A 17,924-nucleotide genomic window follows, 5' to 3' on the forward strand; every position below is an offset into this window, starting at 1 on the left:
CGCTTTGATCACTGCGCGTGTCTCTGTAGCTTTCCAAAGCTTTACGTTTTTTAAAGAAACAGTCTCACTTCAGATCGATAGTGCTCTTCAAAAATAAACTAAATTAAACTATAAACAAAGTTCAACAAAGCTCTGTCATGTATTCTTCTCCTTAATTTCTTTTCGTGAACCAAATTTTGCATGGCTGTCCGATCGTGCTATGATCTAACGTATACATGCTCTTTACAAATTCATATAAACAATATACAAAAACCCAGTGTAATCTGTCTATGAATAGTTTAAACCCATATATTTATGGATTCTATGGAGCTTTTATATACATTAATACTCGGTCGGGCTTCTATGTAGCTTAGCCTCTTGGGGTAGGTCGATAAATATTTAACTGCCACTTCTAGTACCTGGCTTTGGAGTAAAGGTATCTACATAAAGATATCTAAAATTGGTATGCATTGTTCATTGGTGTAACAATAAACCGATTATGTAAAATTCAATTCAAAGTTATGTTCATTATGTGTATATATACTATTTGACGGTTTAATATTCTAATATAATATAATATGCTTGATGAATTTTACCGAACAAACTTGTAAGTATAATATCGAAAACAGAAAAACAATAAGTAAAGCAATCCGTATGCTCTTGTTTGATTATACAATGCTATGGATATTAAAGCAAAAATGTAATTGCTTAATCTTCATATTCCATACATACTCTTTGGGCGTAGGTGATTTATCCTTTTCTTATATTTAACAATATTTATTTAAGTATGTTCTCCAACATTTTCGTTTTATTTCCAATTCAATCGGCTACTGATATACTATATCAGCTGAATTGGCCTAATAAATATACTATATTTCTCTCATCACAGTTCATTTGGTGATCATCAATTCGTTCCTCTGTTTGCTCGTACCTACAATCTGTACATTTGCCCATGTATCAGATATTTGAACACATATCCAGAAAGAGTTAAGATCTGGTTATGAGAAAACATATTCACTTCACCAAGAAATATCTCTCTAAAACATATTAAGTTCTTAGTTTCTCCCTGTTTTTTTCACTGTGCACAACATTTACTTATAAATATATTATACTTATAATATGTATATTTATTATAAGGTTTAAGGGTTCTCTACCCGATGCATGTAAACAATGTATAAACACATTTGTCTGTAGGTTGCCCTTTAGATGCACAATTTTAAAGAACTGAGTATATATATAATTGTATATATATATATATTGTATATATATATATATATATATATATATATATATATATATATATATATATATTTGTATATAATATATATATATTTATTTACGTATATATATGTGCGTATTCCTATATTATTGATGGAATATGCAGCGAATGCCACAACTCATCAGATCGTATAAAAGTTCGGGTCTGGGATGAGGATAACGATCTGAAGTCAAAATTGCGACAGAAGTTGACCCGGGAATCGGATGACTTCCTTGGCCAAACGATAATCGAGGTACGAACTCTATCCGGCGAAATGGACGTCTGGTATAACTTAGAGAAACGCACTGACAAGTCGGCCGTGTCGGGTGCTATACGACTCCATATTTCGGTTGAAATAAAGGGTGAGGAGAAGGTTGCACCTTATCATGTCCAATACACCTGCTTGCACGAGAATCTTTTTCACTACCTGTGTGAGGAAAATATCGGCATGGTAAGTGATAAGTTTTAGATGATCGTAGTGCTTATATATTTGTATAAAAATATATATTTTATAGGTAAAGCTACCCACCCAAAAAGGGGACGATGCATGGAAGCTGTACTTTGATGAAATTCCTGAAGAGATTGTTGATGAGTTCTCAATGCGTTATGGTATCGAAAACATATATCAAGCAATGACTCATTTTCATTGCCTTTCCGCTAAATATCTCTGTCCGGGAGTTCCAGCCGTAATGAGTACCCTCTTGGCTAATATTAATGCATATTATGCCCACACGACTGCCTCTTCTGCTGTTTCAGCCAGCGATCGCTTTGCAGCGAGCAACTTTGGAGTACGTACATCTATGTATATGTATATATATAATATATCTATATATTTATAAATATACTTTGCAATATTTAACATAATGTATTCATTCAACGCTGACTTTTGTAGAAAGAAAAATTTGTCAAATTACTTGATCAACTGCATAATTCGCTAAGGATTGATCTGTCGATGTATCGAAATAACTTTCCGGCTTCAAGTCAAGAAAAACTAATGGATCTCAAGTCAACAGTAGATCTCTTAACCAGTATTACATTTTTCCGGATGAAGGTAAGCTTAAGCTCAAGTTTATTTAAATATATATATATTGAATGTCTAACGATGTAATGATCCAATAGGTACAAGAGCTGTCAAGTCCTCCAAGAGCAAGTACAGTTGTCAAGGATTGCGTAAAAGCTTGTCTTAGATCCACCTATCAATTCCTTTTTGAGAACTGCTACGAGCTTTACAATAGGGAGTTTCAGGTAACTTATACACATACATATAAATGGGTATACTCAAAATACTGATGTCATGAGATGCCATTATACTTTAATTTCTTTATAACTAAAGTACAAAATTAATCTTATCGATAGCTTGGTTTGGGCTCGTTTTGCATGTAATAGAAAAGACGCTAAATATTATCTCCTTTTTGAAGTGTTTCTGTAAAGAAGTTCAACAGAGAACTAACTACACATATTGGAGATTCTAGCTCAAAAAACTGTGGAAGAAGTAATCTTTATTTTAGATTTGCCACATAAGGATTGTGCTGTAATAGGATTAGTTCTTTATTGCTGATGTGTATATCTGACGAAACTTGGGTCTGTAGTGATCTGTGTGATTCATAGTATAGTATTTACATTCAGGTGGATCCAAACGAAGCGAAACGTGATACTGATGACCATGGCCCAAAACTAGATAGCGTTGACTTCTGGCATAAGCTAATTGCATTGATTGTGTCTGTTATCGATGAAGACAAAAATAGTTATGGGACAGTGCTTAATCAATTCCCCCAGGAATTGAACATTGGACAGGTAAGTTGATCTATATAACCTATACAATATACTATGTTATCATATCAATGATCAAATCTGATTGACTTATATTCGGCCACAGCTATCGGCAGCTACCATGTGGGGCCTTTTCGCCGTAGACATGAAGTACGCGCTTGAAGAGCATGAGCAGCATCGGCTTTGCAAGTCATCTGCTTACATGAACTTGCACTTTCGTGTCAAATGGCTATATAGTAACTATGTTAAGGAAGTACCACCCTATAAAGGAGCTGTACCGGAGTATCCAGCCTGGTTTGAGCCATTCGTCATGCAATGGCTAAATGAGAACGATGATGTCTCGTTAGAGTACCTTCATGGCGCATTTAATCGTGACAAAAAGGACGGGGTAAGACCTTTAACTAAATAGTATATAAAATATAACGTACTATTATATTTTTGAGTGTTATTAAATTGTCAAATGTAATGTATTATTCCTCAAATCCTTATTCTCAAACACTGATTATTAAATGAAGTCATAAATTGGACCCCAAAACGAGATGTGTCCAACTAGCATATACTATGAGCCCGTTGCAATTGAGAATTTACAGAATAATGACAAGTTGTATTTATCAGGCAGAAGTAGAAGATGTCGCAGAGACCATGCAGTATATAGATGCACAGGACGCCCAGCTAAGCCAATCAAGCCTTCTCCGGCTTGTCCGACAGTATTGCTAGATGAATTCTTGTGCACAATTCTAACTTACATTGATCAATTTCTCCTTAGCTCATCTCTTTTTCACATTTTAGAAAAAGTCAATAGTTTGATTCGCAAAGAATATAGATGTAGCTGTCAATTTAATAGAATTTTTGGGTCAAGCAGATCTTTTCAGCGGGCTTAAAAGAGTGTATTTGCTGGTGGGACAACTCCGACCTATAACTGATATATAATCGCTTTTCATTCTGTCTGTATCCATCCAAATCAGTTCCAAAAGAGTAGCGAACATGCGTTGTTCTCGAATTCTGTAGTCGACGTTTTCACACAACTGACGCAATGCTTCGATGTTGTTAGCAAGCTCGAGTGTCCAGATCCAGAAATTTGGAAACGTTACATGAGGCGTTTTGCTAAAACAATCGTTAAAGTGCTAATTGCCTATGCTGATATTGTGAAAATGGAGTTTCCAGAGCATATGAGGGATGAAAGAATTGTAAGTACAATTGCCATTAAACCGATCGACCAAGCTATCGGCAAACTGTTCAATAAATATATATGAATAAATGTAAATTGGGATTTTCTCACTGATTTTGAGTCTTCCTTTATCATAGGCCTGCATTCTAATGAACAACATACAACAGTTAAGGGTCCAATTGGAGAAGATGTTCGAGTCGATGGGTGGAGATAAGCTGGAGGAGGACGCAGCCAACATTTTGAAGGAACTGCAGCAGAATTTAAACTCGGCCCTTGATGATTTGGCTTCACTGTTTGCAATAAGGTATTTTGCCTTTAACTGACAATTACCTCGACGTATTCATTCATTGATTTATTCACCCACAGCTTGGAGCCACGTATAACCCAATCGGTGCGAGAGCTTGGCGACATGCTTCTTTCGATCAAGGGAGGCAGCGGCAACCTCACAGCCGTCAATCAGACAGTCCAACGGAACGCAGTGGCTGTGGAAGCCGATGATGTGCTGAGACCTCTAATGGATTTGCTGGATGGATCTCTGACTTTGTATGCCCAGTCGTGCGAAAAGACAGTGCTCAAGCGTTTGCTCAAGGAACTTTGGAAAATAGTTATGCGAATTTTGGAAAAGACCATTGTACTGCCACCAATGACTGACAAAACGGTGAGTGGGACAGCAGCGAAACCCCATATCCGATCCCATATCAGCTCTTTATATGTCGATATAGATGATGTTCAAGCACTTAACGGACAATGCAAAGAATCTGGCTTCAAACGCCAAAATAGAAGACATGGGACGTTTGTTCAAGTCGCATATGGCGGGCAAACAGGATGTTAAAAGTGCTCTTAGCGGCGTTATGGATATATCAAAGGAGGTCGAGAAGAACCTATCCCCCAAACAATGTGCCGTACTCGATGTGGCCTTAGATACAATTAAACAATACTTCCATGCCGGTGGCAATGGACTCAAGAAGACATTTCTAGAAAAGTCTTCGGAGTTACAGAGTTTGCGATATGCCCTTAGCTTGTATACACAAATGACAGACACTCTAATTAAGACCTTCATTTCGAGTCAGGTGCACGAAGGTGAGTTTACTCAATTATGGTGTAATAGCTAGCGCGAATCGTATTGATCATTTTTATATATTCTTAGTTGATCCGGAGAACTCGGAAGAAAGCGTTGGTGAAATATCCGTGCAAATAGATCTTTTCTCACACCCGGGCACTGGCGAGCACAAAGTGAACGTTAAAGGTAAAAATTAGAGTATTATTACTTTAAGCAATTTACAATTCTATTTATTACTATTGCTTACAAATATTTTCGTATAAGTACGTCATTGCAGTAAAATGTCCCGATGCTTTAGCAGAGTCTTAGTGTGTCTGCTATTAAGTCGCGTCCAACTTTCTTGTATCTTATTATAATATGCTATAGACTTGAAATTCGGAATATACACTTGGGAGTGTGGCATATCGGGAAATACTAAATCGGGTATGTCGGCACGCTATTAGTTAAAGTGATATAGACTTGAAACAAATACTCGCGTGGACTTCCCGAGATTTAAGAGATATCACGGACATAACTACCCCCAAAAATCGCAAAAAAATCTTATGTCCACTCCTAGTAAGCATGTGACAAATCGCTGATCTAGATCTGATTCCATAGTGTTTTGTGAAAATCGGCTATACTCCCGAGTATAGCCCGCATCTTAAGTTGTGGAATATTAAGTTATTGTTGAGCTCCCCTATCGATGCGCCCAAACTAAACTTTACTTTCCTGTGGAGGCGCGTCATATAAAAAATACCTCGGTTAGATATGTAGACAGGTAGACAGTAAAGATTTAAATGGGATTGGCGCCGCTTAGACCGTGATTGAGTATTGTGCAGTCGGTAGCACCCGATTGCAAAGTTTTTCTTGTTTACATTAATAAAATACAAACGATCGTTGTTATTATATTTCGTTTTTGCTATTAGTCGTGGCTGCCAATGATCTGAAGTGGCAAATACCGTCAGGCATGTTCAGACCATTCGTGGAGATAAATCTTATTGGACCTCATCTTCAGGACAAGAAGCGGAAATTTGCGACCAAATCAAAGTCAAATAACTGGTCTCCCAAGTACAACGAATCCTTCAGCTTGTAAGTAATTTAGCTATTTTATGTTCAGATCAAAGCTAAGATATGATTAACATAAGTTAATATATGTTTTGAGTTATGTTGTAGATTAAATTGCATTTCTGAATGTGCATTGCGGCACTACGGTCTCTATCTCTATCATTCTATATTCATACTTTTTGTGGGAATAGGGAACTGTCTTCTGCGATTGGGTTGACCCGTATAAAAATAATATCGAATATCAACTAATTAAACTTTGAATACATAATAATATTTTGAGCACGCTTCACCCTTAAACCTGATTGTGTGTCTGACCCTTAGGCAATTAATATAATTCTGTTTAGTTCCACAGACTATCAGCAGTCGTTAGACAAGTGACTTACTAATTGTCCATGAATATAATGTTTCGAATAACTGAATTCACTATTTGATCTTAAACAATTTCACTCTAATCTCCAACTTTAATACTCAAAGAAATGTCTTAAGCTCATGATTGCGATGTCAATATTCAATGTTCAATGTTGAAGGTATCTCCTAGTCGGATCTTCCCGACTACTCAGTTTTGTGTAGACTTGGTATTTAACATATCCTTCATGTGATAAGTGAAATTTTTTGATGAATTTTCCATTTGTAGCACCATTGGCAATGAAGAGCAGCTGGATTTTTTCGAGCTTCACATTTGCGTTAAGGACTATTGCTTTGCCCGGGACGATCGCCTTGTGGGAGTCGCAGTGATACCATTGAAAGATATATCAGAAAAGGTCTTAGCTTTGTGTATCATCAAATTTATACAAATTCTTAACAATATTTATATGTATATATACATCTAGGGATCAGTTGCGTGTTGGCTACCTTTGCAGCGTCGCATCGAAATGGATGAGACAGGTTGGACTATTTTGCGTATACTTTCACAGCGAAATAACGATGAAGTGGCCAAGGAATTTGTCAAACTCAAATCAGAGATACGTCAGGAGCCGACAATGGGTACTTAAATGGACTGGATGGATGGATCTCCACACACACCACAGCCCCCACAGCCCCACGTACACACACTCACTCACGCAGATTCCGTATACAATATATACATTATTTTAAGCATCTATATATATATGTTTTTTTAGTAGCATTATCCCTACATAATTAAAATACATATACAGTACAAGAAATACGACAAGAACATATATAGGTGTGTATCTAATTTGTAATCTAGTTTCAATGATATTATTTTGAAAGGCACGAGTGGCTAGATCATACATAAATATATACATATATGCCAATGTTATACACGTGTATATATTTGTATGTGTATGTGTGTTTGTTATTAAATGAACATGAAGCGCCTCTATGTGTATATATATATATATGTATATATATATATATAAATATATATATATATATATCGGCTTTATTTCCTTTTTAATAGCCAACACACATGCACATAAAAAAAGAAAAAAACGGATCATTTTGTACGATAAAAAGAAAGAATTTTCAAACTTACTTCCCAAAAGAACCAAAGGACAAAAACTCCCAAATTATCATCCAAAACATCTCAAATGTAATTTTGTCATTTACGCACATTCCTATTTTTGTAAATAAGTACTGACCTATGCAAAGGTGTAAATCTGATTTGTATTACTGTCACATAAATTTGTTAAATATAATTCATGTGCATAATAATTATAAACAATTATTTTTTCTATTGAAATAATAAAAGAGTAGCCTATTATTATTATCAAACAACTCTGCATATATCTATATTATTAATATTATTAATCCTAGGTGGCATATTGAATCTTAGCTGACCTGCGACCTTCAAACTTACTAAACATATATACATTCAATTATTTTGGCTACAAATACTTATATATTTAAGATAATTGGATAAGATAATTGTGTTATCCGCATAGGATAACACGAGAGCATACACAAGCCCAAACTTCGTCTCCATCAGGAGCTCGGATTTGTGTATGTATGTATGTAAGCGCAAGTTGCCATGAGTAGAGAGGAATTAAGAGAAAACACGAAAATGAATGAAACGTTTTGTTACCGTTGTTCTGCTTCAGTCTGTTGCCTACAGAAGCAATGTGAGTGCGGCCGTTAACATAAATATTCCTGGTTTTATGAACGACATTTTTATACCCTGATCCCATTGAAAATGGGAAATCAGGGTATAATGGTTTTGTGCAAATGTATGTAACAGGCAGAAGTAGGCGTGGCAGACCCCATAAAGTATATATATTCTTGATCAGGACGACAAGCCGAGTCGACTGAGTCCTGTCCGTCTGTCTGTCCGTCCGTCCGTCAATCGAATAAAAACGTTATTGAAATGCAGTAAATAAATTATATCTCGAACGTCTTGAGAGCTAGAGCCTCCAAATTTTGTATTTAGTTTTATGTATATTTTATGCGATTTCTATTTTTGTTGGATTTTCGATACTGGCTCCAAGTTGCCCCAAATTCTTAAAATTTAAGTTTAGTTGGCACTAGGGCCAAGGCGTTTGCATCTCAACCAAGCCATTAGGATATGTAAATTATATGCTGAAAATTTCATTAAAATCTATTAAGTAAAACAGAAATTATTAAACAAAACGTTTGGCCAATTTGCAAAAGCACATGTCAGCTGTGCCACGCGCACGCATTTTTCCTATGCGTGTGCACACATACATTCAAATGCGTGCATTCTTTTCTATTCCAAGAATCGAAATTGCGATTGAATTGTGCTGAATAATTGGTTGCTACTTAACTTCAAATTTGCAACTATTCTGGCAAGAGGTGCAGTGGCTGCGTTGGTAGAGGCGGCGCTCGTTAGTGTTTAGTCTCGGGTTCTCAACCCTCGCGGCGACGAGACTTTTTTTATTGTTTTTTTTTTTTTAATTATGAAGTGGCGGTGTTGGTAGAGTTGGTGCACGTTGCGCAAACAGTTCGAGTGCGAAGCCTAGTCGTGCAATGTCGTTTTTTATTTGTTTTCTTTTTTATACCCTGATCCCATTGAAAATGGGAAATCAGGGTATAATGGTTTTGTGCAAATGTATGTAACAGGCAGAAGTAGGCGTGGCAGACCCCATAAAGTATATATATTCTTGATCAGGACGACAAGCCGAGTCGATTGAGCCCTGTCCGTCTGTCTGTCTGTCCGTCTGTCCGTCTGTCCGTATGTGTGAACGCGTGGATCTCAGCATATATAAGAGCTAGAGACTTGAAATTTTTTTTGTAGGTCCGTGTATAGCACGCGCAGGTCAAGTTTGTTTCAAATATTCGATAACTATTCGCATTTAATTGTTATCGAATAAAAACATTATTGAAATGCAGTAAATAAATTATATCTCGAACGTCTTAAGAGCTAGAGCCTCCAAATTTTGTATTTAGTCTTAGAATTTAAGTTTAGTTGGAACTAGGGCCATTATGTCAAGGCGTTTGCATCTCAACCAAGCCAATAGGATATGTAGATCAAATGCTGAAAATTTCATTAAAATCCATTAAGTAAAACAGAAGTTATTAAACAAAACGTTTGGCCAATTTGCAAAAGCACATGTCAGCTGTGCCACGCGCACGCATTTTTCCTATGCGTGTGCACACATACATTCAAATGCGTGTATTATTTTCTATTCCAAGAATTGAAATTGCGATTGAATTGTGCTGAATTATTAGCTGCTACTTATGTTCAAATTTGCAACAGCTCGCGTAAGAAGGGCAGTGGCTGCGTTGGTAGAGGCACCGCTCGTATGCAGCTTGGTCCGGGTTCGAGACCAGAGGAGATGAAATGTTTTTTATTGTTTTATTTATTTTTTTTTTTTTTTAGTTATGAAGTGGCGGTGTTGGTAGAGTTTGTGCACGTTGCGCAAATAATCCGGGTTCGAATCCTGGTCTCGCAATGTCGATTTTTATTTGTTTTCTTTTTTTTTTAATACTCGATACAAACTACGGAAAATATTACAAAACTCAAAGGACTGGGATCAGGGTATCTCCTAGTCGGGCACCCCGACTAGAGCTTTCTTACTTGTTTTGAATACTCGATATGAACTACGGAAAATATTAAAAAACTCAGAGGACTGGAATCAGGGTATCTGCTAGTCGGGCACCCCGACTAGAGCTTTCTTACTTGATTTCATTTAAAAAGTGTCAAACAATTGTGTTGTCAAGCAATTGCTGCTCAGTCTACTAATAGTTTTGGGAACGTTGCTTAAGTGTACAGGACACTGTATAATTTTCGAATCGTTTTCAAATGATATTTGCATATAAAAAGCTGGTTATGAACATTAAAAAATATTTATTCGTTTGCTTCCAAAAAACAAAACAAAAAAAATTTTACGTTCTTGCATTTAGCCAGAATACTGCGGAGTGCGCTCTAATGTTAGAGGCGCTCATCACGAGTGGCTGGAAGAGGACTCCAAATCAACAATCAAAATAATATTTGTATTATATATTTATATTTAAATATTTAAAAATGTATTGCACATTAATAGTAACACTAATTCTAATACACATTTTTAGATAAGTATACATGCTTGTGCATATATGTATGCATGTATTTGAATTCAACCAAGGAATAGCTAGAACATATTGCATCATGTATTTCTTCAAGTACCATAGAGTTATAATCATTTAAGAGCTTGCCATTAGTCTGAATATTGTTCTAGTACGATAAGAATTTGCTACTTAATATCGGTGATCTACTTAAGCTCACAAAATAGTAAATACTTTACTTTGTGTATCGTGATACCAGCCAGAGCAATCTAGAGCAATAGATACCGACAAGCAGATACCCAGTGAAAAGGCAAGAGCTTCCTTGCCTTCGAGTTGCTCTTAAAATGTGTAAAGTTCAAAAGGAGTAGACTAGAATTCAACATCCAAAGTTAAAGTCGAGCTAATCCAACGGAGGAGAGAGAATATTTGATAAATATGGTTCAGAATGTTGTTTTTTGTGTTTTAGCACATCGAAATTATAATGCTTAAGATTTTGTATCTGTATTGTGCAGTAAACTTTCCACTTTATGGAGAGTTTGATTTGAGAATATATGTGTTCCGGAATTTACTGGGAACATCCGTGATCAGTGGGACCAAAGTGGCTTACGGACGGACTGCCAAACGGTGGAAGTGGGCGAGGATCAGGGCTAAATGGAGCCAAAGGAAGATGTCCGTAAAGTATAATATTTCTCTCGGGTAAATACCTTTACCCCACTTTGTCTCAAGTTTGAAATAGAGAAAAGCATCTTCGGGAGTTGCCTATTGAATGTGAATAGGCAAACCCCATTTGCTAGTCGGGCACACTCAAATAGAGCACTCGTACCGCACGGGCTACACTTATGACACTGTATTGATCTTGTTCTCTTGCTAGAATTTACAATTATATATATATATATAATCCGGAATTTACTGGGAACATCCGTGATCAGTGGGACCAATATATATATATATATATATATATATATATATATATATATATATATATATATATATATATATATATATATATATATATATATATATATATTGAAAGACGCAGTACGAGCCGAAAGACAATAAAAATTAATCACAACCTCATTTTATATTGTTTTGTATTTATCATTAGATCCGTTGAAGCAATAATAATCATAGTTTAAAAGTACTTACATTTATTTAGATAGATATTTAAGTACTTTTAAAGTACACACTCGAATTAATTTATTTACAAAATTTGCAAGATGCGCAAGAACATATGAGATAATTTTGTATGAATGTGTGCATGTATATATATATATATACATATATATATATATATATATATATATATGTATATCTCTGTGTCGATGTAATGTAGTTGAAAACAATACAGTGTCATAATTTGTCTATATACCCATATCCCTATTCGAATATAGTGAACCAAAAAGGATAAAGGAGGAGAGGCGTTTCGATTATGTGACTAATTGCATCCGTGAAGAGTATCTAAGCATCTAATAGATCTAAGAGATGCTGATTCTTAGCTCTTAAGTATGTAGAAGAACATGATAAGATGTCTATCAATCTACATGCATACATCATTTTGTATTTGTGTATACAAATTTAATCTCTATATATTTATATATATATAATTGCAGCCCTTACATACACTTTATATATATACATATATATATATATATTTGTTTTTTCTCGATTCGTGCATATACTATGTATATAAGAATATAAATATGTTAATATAGAGACGGATACGGACCATCCTAATCGTCCTAATAGCTAACTAATAACTAAGTAAATTAATATTTTGCTATGGCATTGGTGCATAAATGGCACAAAAATTGGAGCGAACAATTCTCGTCGACTACGAAACACTTATTCGAAATCATATATATATATATATATATATATATATATATATATATATATATATATATATATATATATATATATATATATACGTATATATATATAATATATACGTTTATGTGTGCGCGCATGTGTGTGTGTTTGTGTTTGTGTGGGTGTGTGTGTATGATGGCACTTGAACTGAAACTTAAAGACCTATACAAAGATTCTAACTTGTTTTTTTATATTTACAAGCAAAAGTAAAATTTATCTTAATCCGGCCGAATTGCCTTTCCTTTTGCAACTGTCTTGGCGGAGGTTTGGTTATAGACAGGCTGCTTAATCTTCATCTCGCAGTGATGCTATTTCCATATCCTCAGACGAGAAACCCGATGGCGATAAGCTTTCCGGTGGATAATAATAATTGCTACTGCTGCTTGCGACGGGTCTGGAGTCTAGCAATTGAGCCGGCGGCGGTGGCGTCTCACAATCGTCAACAATGGCTTGGGTCATCTCCTGCAGATGGTAGGCGGCAGCAGCGGCCGCTGCTGCAGCCTGCACGGCGGAACCAGCCTCTTGGCTATGGCCATTGGAGCTGCCACCTGCCGGACCGCCGCCTCTACACCAAAGCTGTCGCATTTCCGCACGTCGATTGCGCATTAGCACTTTATACTCGGATATGCGCATCTTTTTGCCATCGACAATGCAAGTGCGTTTGGGGCGTGGACGATAGCGATAATCGGGATGCTGTTCCATATGCAACTTGGAGAGACGCGATTGCTCCTCGTAGTAGGGCTGCTTATCAGCGTTCGACATCGCTTTCCAGCGGGCGCCCAAGATTTTCGATATATTTGAGTTGTGCATGTCCGGGCAGGCTTTTAATATTTTTCGCCTCTCGTCCTTAGCCCAGACCATGAACGCGTTCATTGGCCTCTTAATGTGAGGCTTACTGTGGCCATGGCCATGTCGCTGCGTCTGTCCACCCAGTTGGGCATGGCCATGTGCTTGGCATTCTGCATCCAATGCAGCCGATCGCTCCGAGCTGGTGCCACAGCTGTTTAAGGAATCACGACTTGTCCGGGCTACTCGAGCACTTGACCCTCCTACCCTTCCCCCAACGACGGCGACGCTGATGCCGCCGCCACCGCCGCTCGATAAATTGGGATTTGGCTCTGGGCCACTGCCAGTGCTTGCACTCCATAAGCGACCCTGAAAAAACACATTGAGTAAATTGAGGATGGGATAGAATGATTAGCATATTTAATAACAATTGAATCCCATCAGTACGCGAATTCAGTTATAGTTGGGATCTAATATCTGGAGTGCAGATTCTCCTGAACTCTGGATATCAACCCCAACTAGCATCAGACTATAGTTTCCCAAAGTATTTAGATATATTGGAATCAAAGTATAGTCTAGGGTCCTCAATTCGGCCTGTATAATTGCTTGAGGGATACATTTGGAGTAGTCTTACTTACGCGGCTTTGTAAGTAGCTAGCCTCGACATCGGCGAATAAGGAAGCGGATGCGGATTGCTGTGAATGATGGGGAGTAACTGAGACCGCTTGGCCTACCTGCTGCCAGTTCAAAGGTGGGCTGGGAACAATGGGTGTTAGGCGCTCACGCTCTCGCTCTCTCTCTCGTTCCCGCTGATGCCTCAGGCCGGCGCTAATCGGGGACGAGTCAGGTGAACCCTTAGGCTTCGATAGGTTAAGTGGTGCATCCATTTCAGAGCTTAACGCTTCAGACTCCTTGCTTCGATGTTCCGCCGGCGATGATGGAAACTTTATTGAAATTGAACTATCCAACGGGCTGTGCGTTGCCAGACCAGGTGAGTCCGGTGGCGTATTGTGGCTAAATGTGTGCACGGTTGAGCGATCTCGCAAAGGTGAGCCCGACCTAGATGCAGATGCAGATGCTGATGCAGATGCTTTAGTCTCAACAACACATTCGGCGCCAGCCAGCTCCAAGGTATCCATCGAGCTCTGATCCGTTGCATCGGCAATTGAATATTTTGCGCTGCTATTGCTGTACTTATTATTACTATTATTCGCATTATTGTTATTGCAAATATTATTATTATTATTATTATTGTTACTGTTATTATTGTTGTTGTTGTTGGCGGTGGTGGTGGCAGCCACGGCTGCGGCAGCCAATGCTGCTTGAATGTGAGCCGCAGCAACTGCCGCTGTAGGCCACATCGGCTGCATTGTCAACTTATGGGCGTGGGCGTGGGCGTGGGCGTGCGCGTGGGCGTGGGCATGGCTGTGTGCATGGGCGTGGCTGGGATTGTGACTGTAATGCGATTGGGCTGTCGCCACGTGACCAGGCATTATGGGCACAGGTGGACGCAAGAATGGCAAAAATGGCACTAAATTGCTGGGCAACGCAGCCGCAGCTTGATGTTGATGCTGATGCTGTTGATGATGCTGTTGATGATGTTGTTGGTGCTGCTGTTGATGCTGCTGTTGATGCTGCTGTTGATGTTGCGCAGCGAATCTGCCTGTACCGAATTGAGCGCTCAGCTGCTGATGAAGTTCCTGCAGGCAGTTCTCCTGGTGCATCCGTTGCACATTCTGCAGCTGTTGCTGTTGCTGCTGTATGTTTGCCTCAATGTCGGTCATGCCTTCGAACTGTGCCTGCAACGAAAATCACAAGAAGGGGTACCAGATTGTACACATATACTTATATACACACACACACAATATTGTAATGGAACTAAATTTCTCGAATGGAACTGAGATCTTATGCTTGTGTAACATAGAGTATAGCATATAGAGAGGCATTGAGACAGAAACACATTGAAAGTGGGAGAGAAAAAACCTATTATCTTATGTCTTCAAATTTTTGTAGCTAAACGGTAAAAGATACTTTTAAAGTAAAATAAATGATTTTCAGTAAAATGAAGAGAGTAAGACCAGACTAAGATAAGTCCTCACTGCTTCACGATAATTTCATATATTCGCGGGTACAGATGGAGGGACATTTCTGGAAAATATATGCTATATATGTTTAATATATGTATATATATTATAGCGTGTCATATTTCTGCTCATAAGATATATATACATATGTGTTTCCATCTACACATTGTTTAGTTTTTTTCAATTCGTTTCAAAAGAACTTTCTACATACTTGAGTAAATAAGATATTAATTGCACTAATGTATTAAGAGAAATTCGTATATGTTTTAAAGCACTTGTCACTAACTTTGAAATAAGCTACATTTGTACGTACGAAATCACGACATAACAATGACCCGCCGATCATACATCGACAGAGAAACAGTCGCACATGTACGTATGTCAATTGCTCAATTGTCTTCCGTGGAGCTCGCGTGTCAGGGAGCACCTCGCGCTAGCTCCTCGCGTGATTGGCTGAAACACTGAAGTTGCTTCAGTTCCAATTCCTTTTGCTGACGCTTTTGTCTTTTCCAACACAATAAAATATCCATGCCGACGCGAGCAGCGGTGAGACGAGACGCGCCTCCGTTTAAAACCCAACTATTCGTGCGCAAACCAACGCTTATGTCAAAGACAGAGCCAAAACGTTTTACGTTCTGTCCCTTAACTTTTGCTGTTGTGTTGCTCTGTGTTGTACTTTCCCGTTTCCACAGCGCCCTAGCTCTTACTCGCACTCGCACTCGCAGTCGCTTCGTGTTCGCATTCGTGTTAGTATTTACTGTTAACATCGACACATCGCAGAGAACTGATTCCGACGCCATGAAAATTTTTGTTGCTCTGATAGAGCACTGTAATTATCTTGCTGCCTGGTTACTGCGCATGCCCATGTTAGTGGGAGTTAGAGCAAGATAGAGATGGAGAGAGAGACAGAGAGAGAGAGACAAAGAGAGACAAAGAGAGAGAGAGAGAGAGAGAGAGAGAAAGAGAGAGCAAGGGAGTAAGTCTAATGTGTTGTCGCCTTTAAGAGTAACCTTTACTATTTGTTTGTTGAATTTCAGCTTACAGATTCTCAATATGTACAATGGTCCGAATTGTGTGTGTGTGTAAGTTTGTGTGAGTTAGATGTATTCATAGTATTGTGCTGGACGATAGAGAGCGAGATAGAGAGCGAGAGAGAGAGAAAGCGAAAGAGAGAGTGAGTTAATAACGTGCGCAGGGGCTCGTATTCTGATCTTCTCTCGAATGAATGGGCGTGCATTCAATGGTTGGTACGCGATTTCATTGCGCACACATTGTTGCACGAATTACGAGCATTCGCTCTTTTCTTTGGTTTTCTGGGTTTATGTGGTTGGTGGCGCATCTTTTCGTTTTAAGCATATACCTATATACATTCACCCACGCACACTTATATATAAAGACATACACAGTACACTATATATGAATATAACTGTTCATATACACATACATATATATATATATATATATATATATATAAATAAATATATATACATATATATATATATATATATAAATAAATATATATACATATATATATATATATATATATATATATATATATATACATATGCATATACAAATGTTCATTCACATGCTTAAGCGCGATGTATATATACATGATTGTGTATGGGTGACTACGTACATATTTGTATGAAATCTGTTGGCGAGCAAAAACAAAAATAAAAACTGAAACAAACACAAAAACATAAAGGGAAACATCGCCGCTGTTCCGTTCCACCCAGTTCAAAAATCAATAGAATGCGAATGCGAGGGCAGCGCGAATGCGAGAACATCAACGGTACAAAGGGCATTGTTTCACACAATACGAAGCTGAAACTGAATCTGGAAGCTCCTCCCATTATCATGCATCGTGCATTGTGGCAGAAGCCGAGGCAACCCTTGATACGGCAGCCTCGGTAATGCCTGGTTTGTCTCAGCCAATTGTCTCGTCAATTATTTTCCATTGTGGCCACATTGCATTTCGGTTGGCTGACAGCGAAAGAGGGACAGCCATACACAACACTCTTAAACATCTCCACACAAACTTATGAATGATTGTATATATATGTATGCATGTGTAGCTTATGTATATATATATATATATATATGTGTGTATATGCATACCTACAAATAATACAAATAGGTAAGCATTGCAGGTTTGGCAGTGTGTTCGCGCACAAGTGATTCTTTCCCAGATACATATATATGTGCATTCATGTGTGTATGTAAGTAAGTATGTGTGTGCATATTGCGCATGCACATATATACCTGATACATGGGTCGCATTCTAATATAAATACTATATGCTAGGTGTCAATGTATTTGTAACTCACATATCTATCTATATTTTAAGCTTTCTACATGCGTACGTGACGGGCTTCCATCTTACAATTAAATGTTAAGTAAAGTATGTACAAATTCGTATCACAACTTTTGAACTCATTG

The 17,924-nt window shown here is 37.7% G+C and overlaps 2 protein-coding genes across 12 annotated transcripts in view; one reads left to right on the top strand and one right to left on the bottom strand.

Moving 5' to 3' along the window:
- Nucleotides 1-7,614, top strand: part of LOC111593704 (protein unc-13 homolog A) — a 34,598-nt gene extending 26,984 nt beyond the window's left edge. For all 11 annotated transcript variants that reach the window (XM_023306658.2, XM_023306661.2, XM_023306660.2 and 8 more), the window contains 14 exons: nucleotides 1,364-1,688; nucleotides 1,753-2,025; nucleotides 2,130-2,288; nucleotides 2,357-2,482; nucleotides 2,864-3,031; nucleotides 3,114-3,395; nucleotides 3,973-4,194; nucleotides 4,313-4,479; nucleotides 4,542-4,833; nucleotides 4,898-5,255; nucleotides 5,323-5,421; nucleotides 6,141-6,303; nucleotides 6,914-7,040; nucleotides 7,110-7,614. In XM_023306658.2, coding sequence (XP_023162426.2) covers nucleotides 1,364-1,688; nucleotides 1,753-2,025; nucleotides 2,130-2,288; nucleotides 2,357-2,482; nucleotides 2,864-3,031; nucleotides 3,114-3,395; nucleotides 3,973-4,194; nucleotides 4,313-4,479; nucleotides 4,542-4,833; nucleotides 4,898-5,255; nucleotides 5,323-5,421; nucleotides 6,141-6,303; nucleotides 6,914-7,040; nucleotides 7,110-7,271 — 2,923 coding nt within the window. In that variant the 3' untranslated portion in view covers nucleotides 7,272-7,614. The remainder of the gene's footprint in view (nucleotides 1-1,363; nucleotides 1,689-1,752; nucleotides 2,026-2,129; nucleotides 2,289-2,356; nucleotides 2,483-2,863; nucleotides 3,032-3,113; nucleotides 3,396-3,972; nucleotides 4,195-4,312; nucleotides 4,480-4,541; nucleotides 4,834-4,897; nucleotides 5,256-5,322; nucleotides 5,422-6,140; nucleotides 6,304-6,913; nucleotides 7,041-7,109) is intronic.
- A 5,089-nt stretch (nucleotides 7,615-12,703) lies between these two features.
- Nucleotides 12,704-17,924, bottom strand: part of LOC111594139 (transcription factor SOX-6) — a 40,260-nt gene continuing 35,039 nt past the window's right edge. The window contains exons 6-8 of the mRNA XM_023307306.2: nucleotides 14,658-15,197; nucleotides 14,037-14,615; nucleotides 12,704-13,767 (exon numbers count right to left, since the gene is read on the bottom strand). Coding sequence (XP_023163074.2) covers nucleotides 12,898-13,767; nucleotides 14,037-14,615; nucleotides 14,658-15,197 — 1,989 coding nt within the window. The 3' untranslated portion in view covers nucleotides 12,704-12,897. The remainder of the gene's footprint in view (nucleotides 13,768-14,036; nucleotides 14,616-14,657; nucleotides 15,198-17,924) is intronic.

This window comes from Drosophila hydei, unplaced genomic scaffold (assembly GCF_003285905.1).
Source record: "Drosophila hydei strain 15085-1641.00,03,60 unplaced genomic scaffold, DhydRS2 tig00000330-arrow-arrow-pilon, whole genome shotgun sequence".
NCBI lineage: Eukaryota > Metazoa > Arthropoda > Insecta > Diptera > Drosophilidae > Drosophila > Drosophila hydei.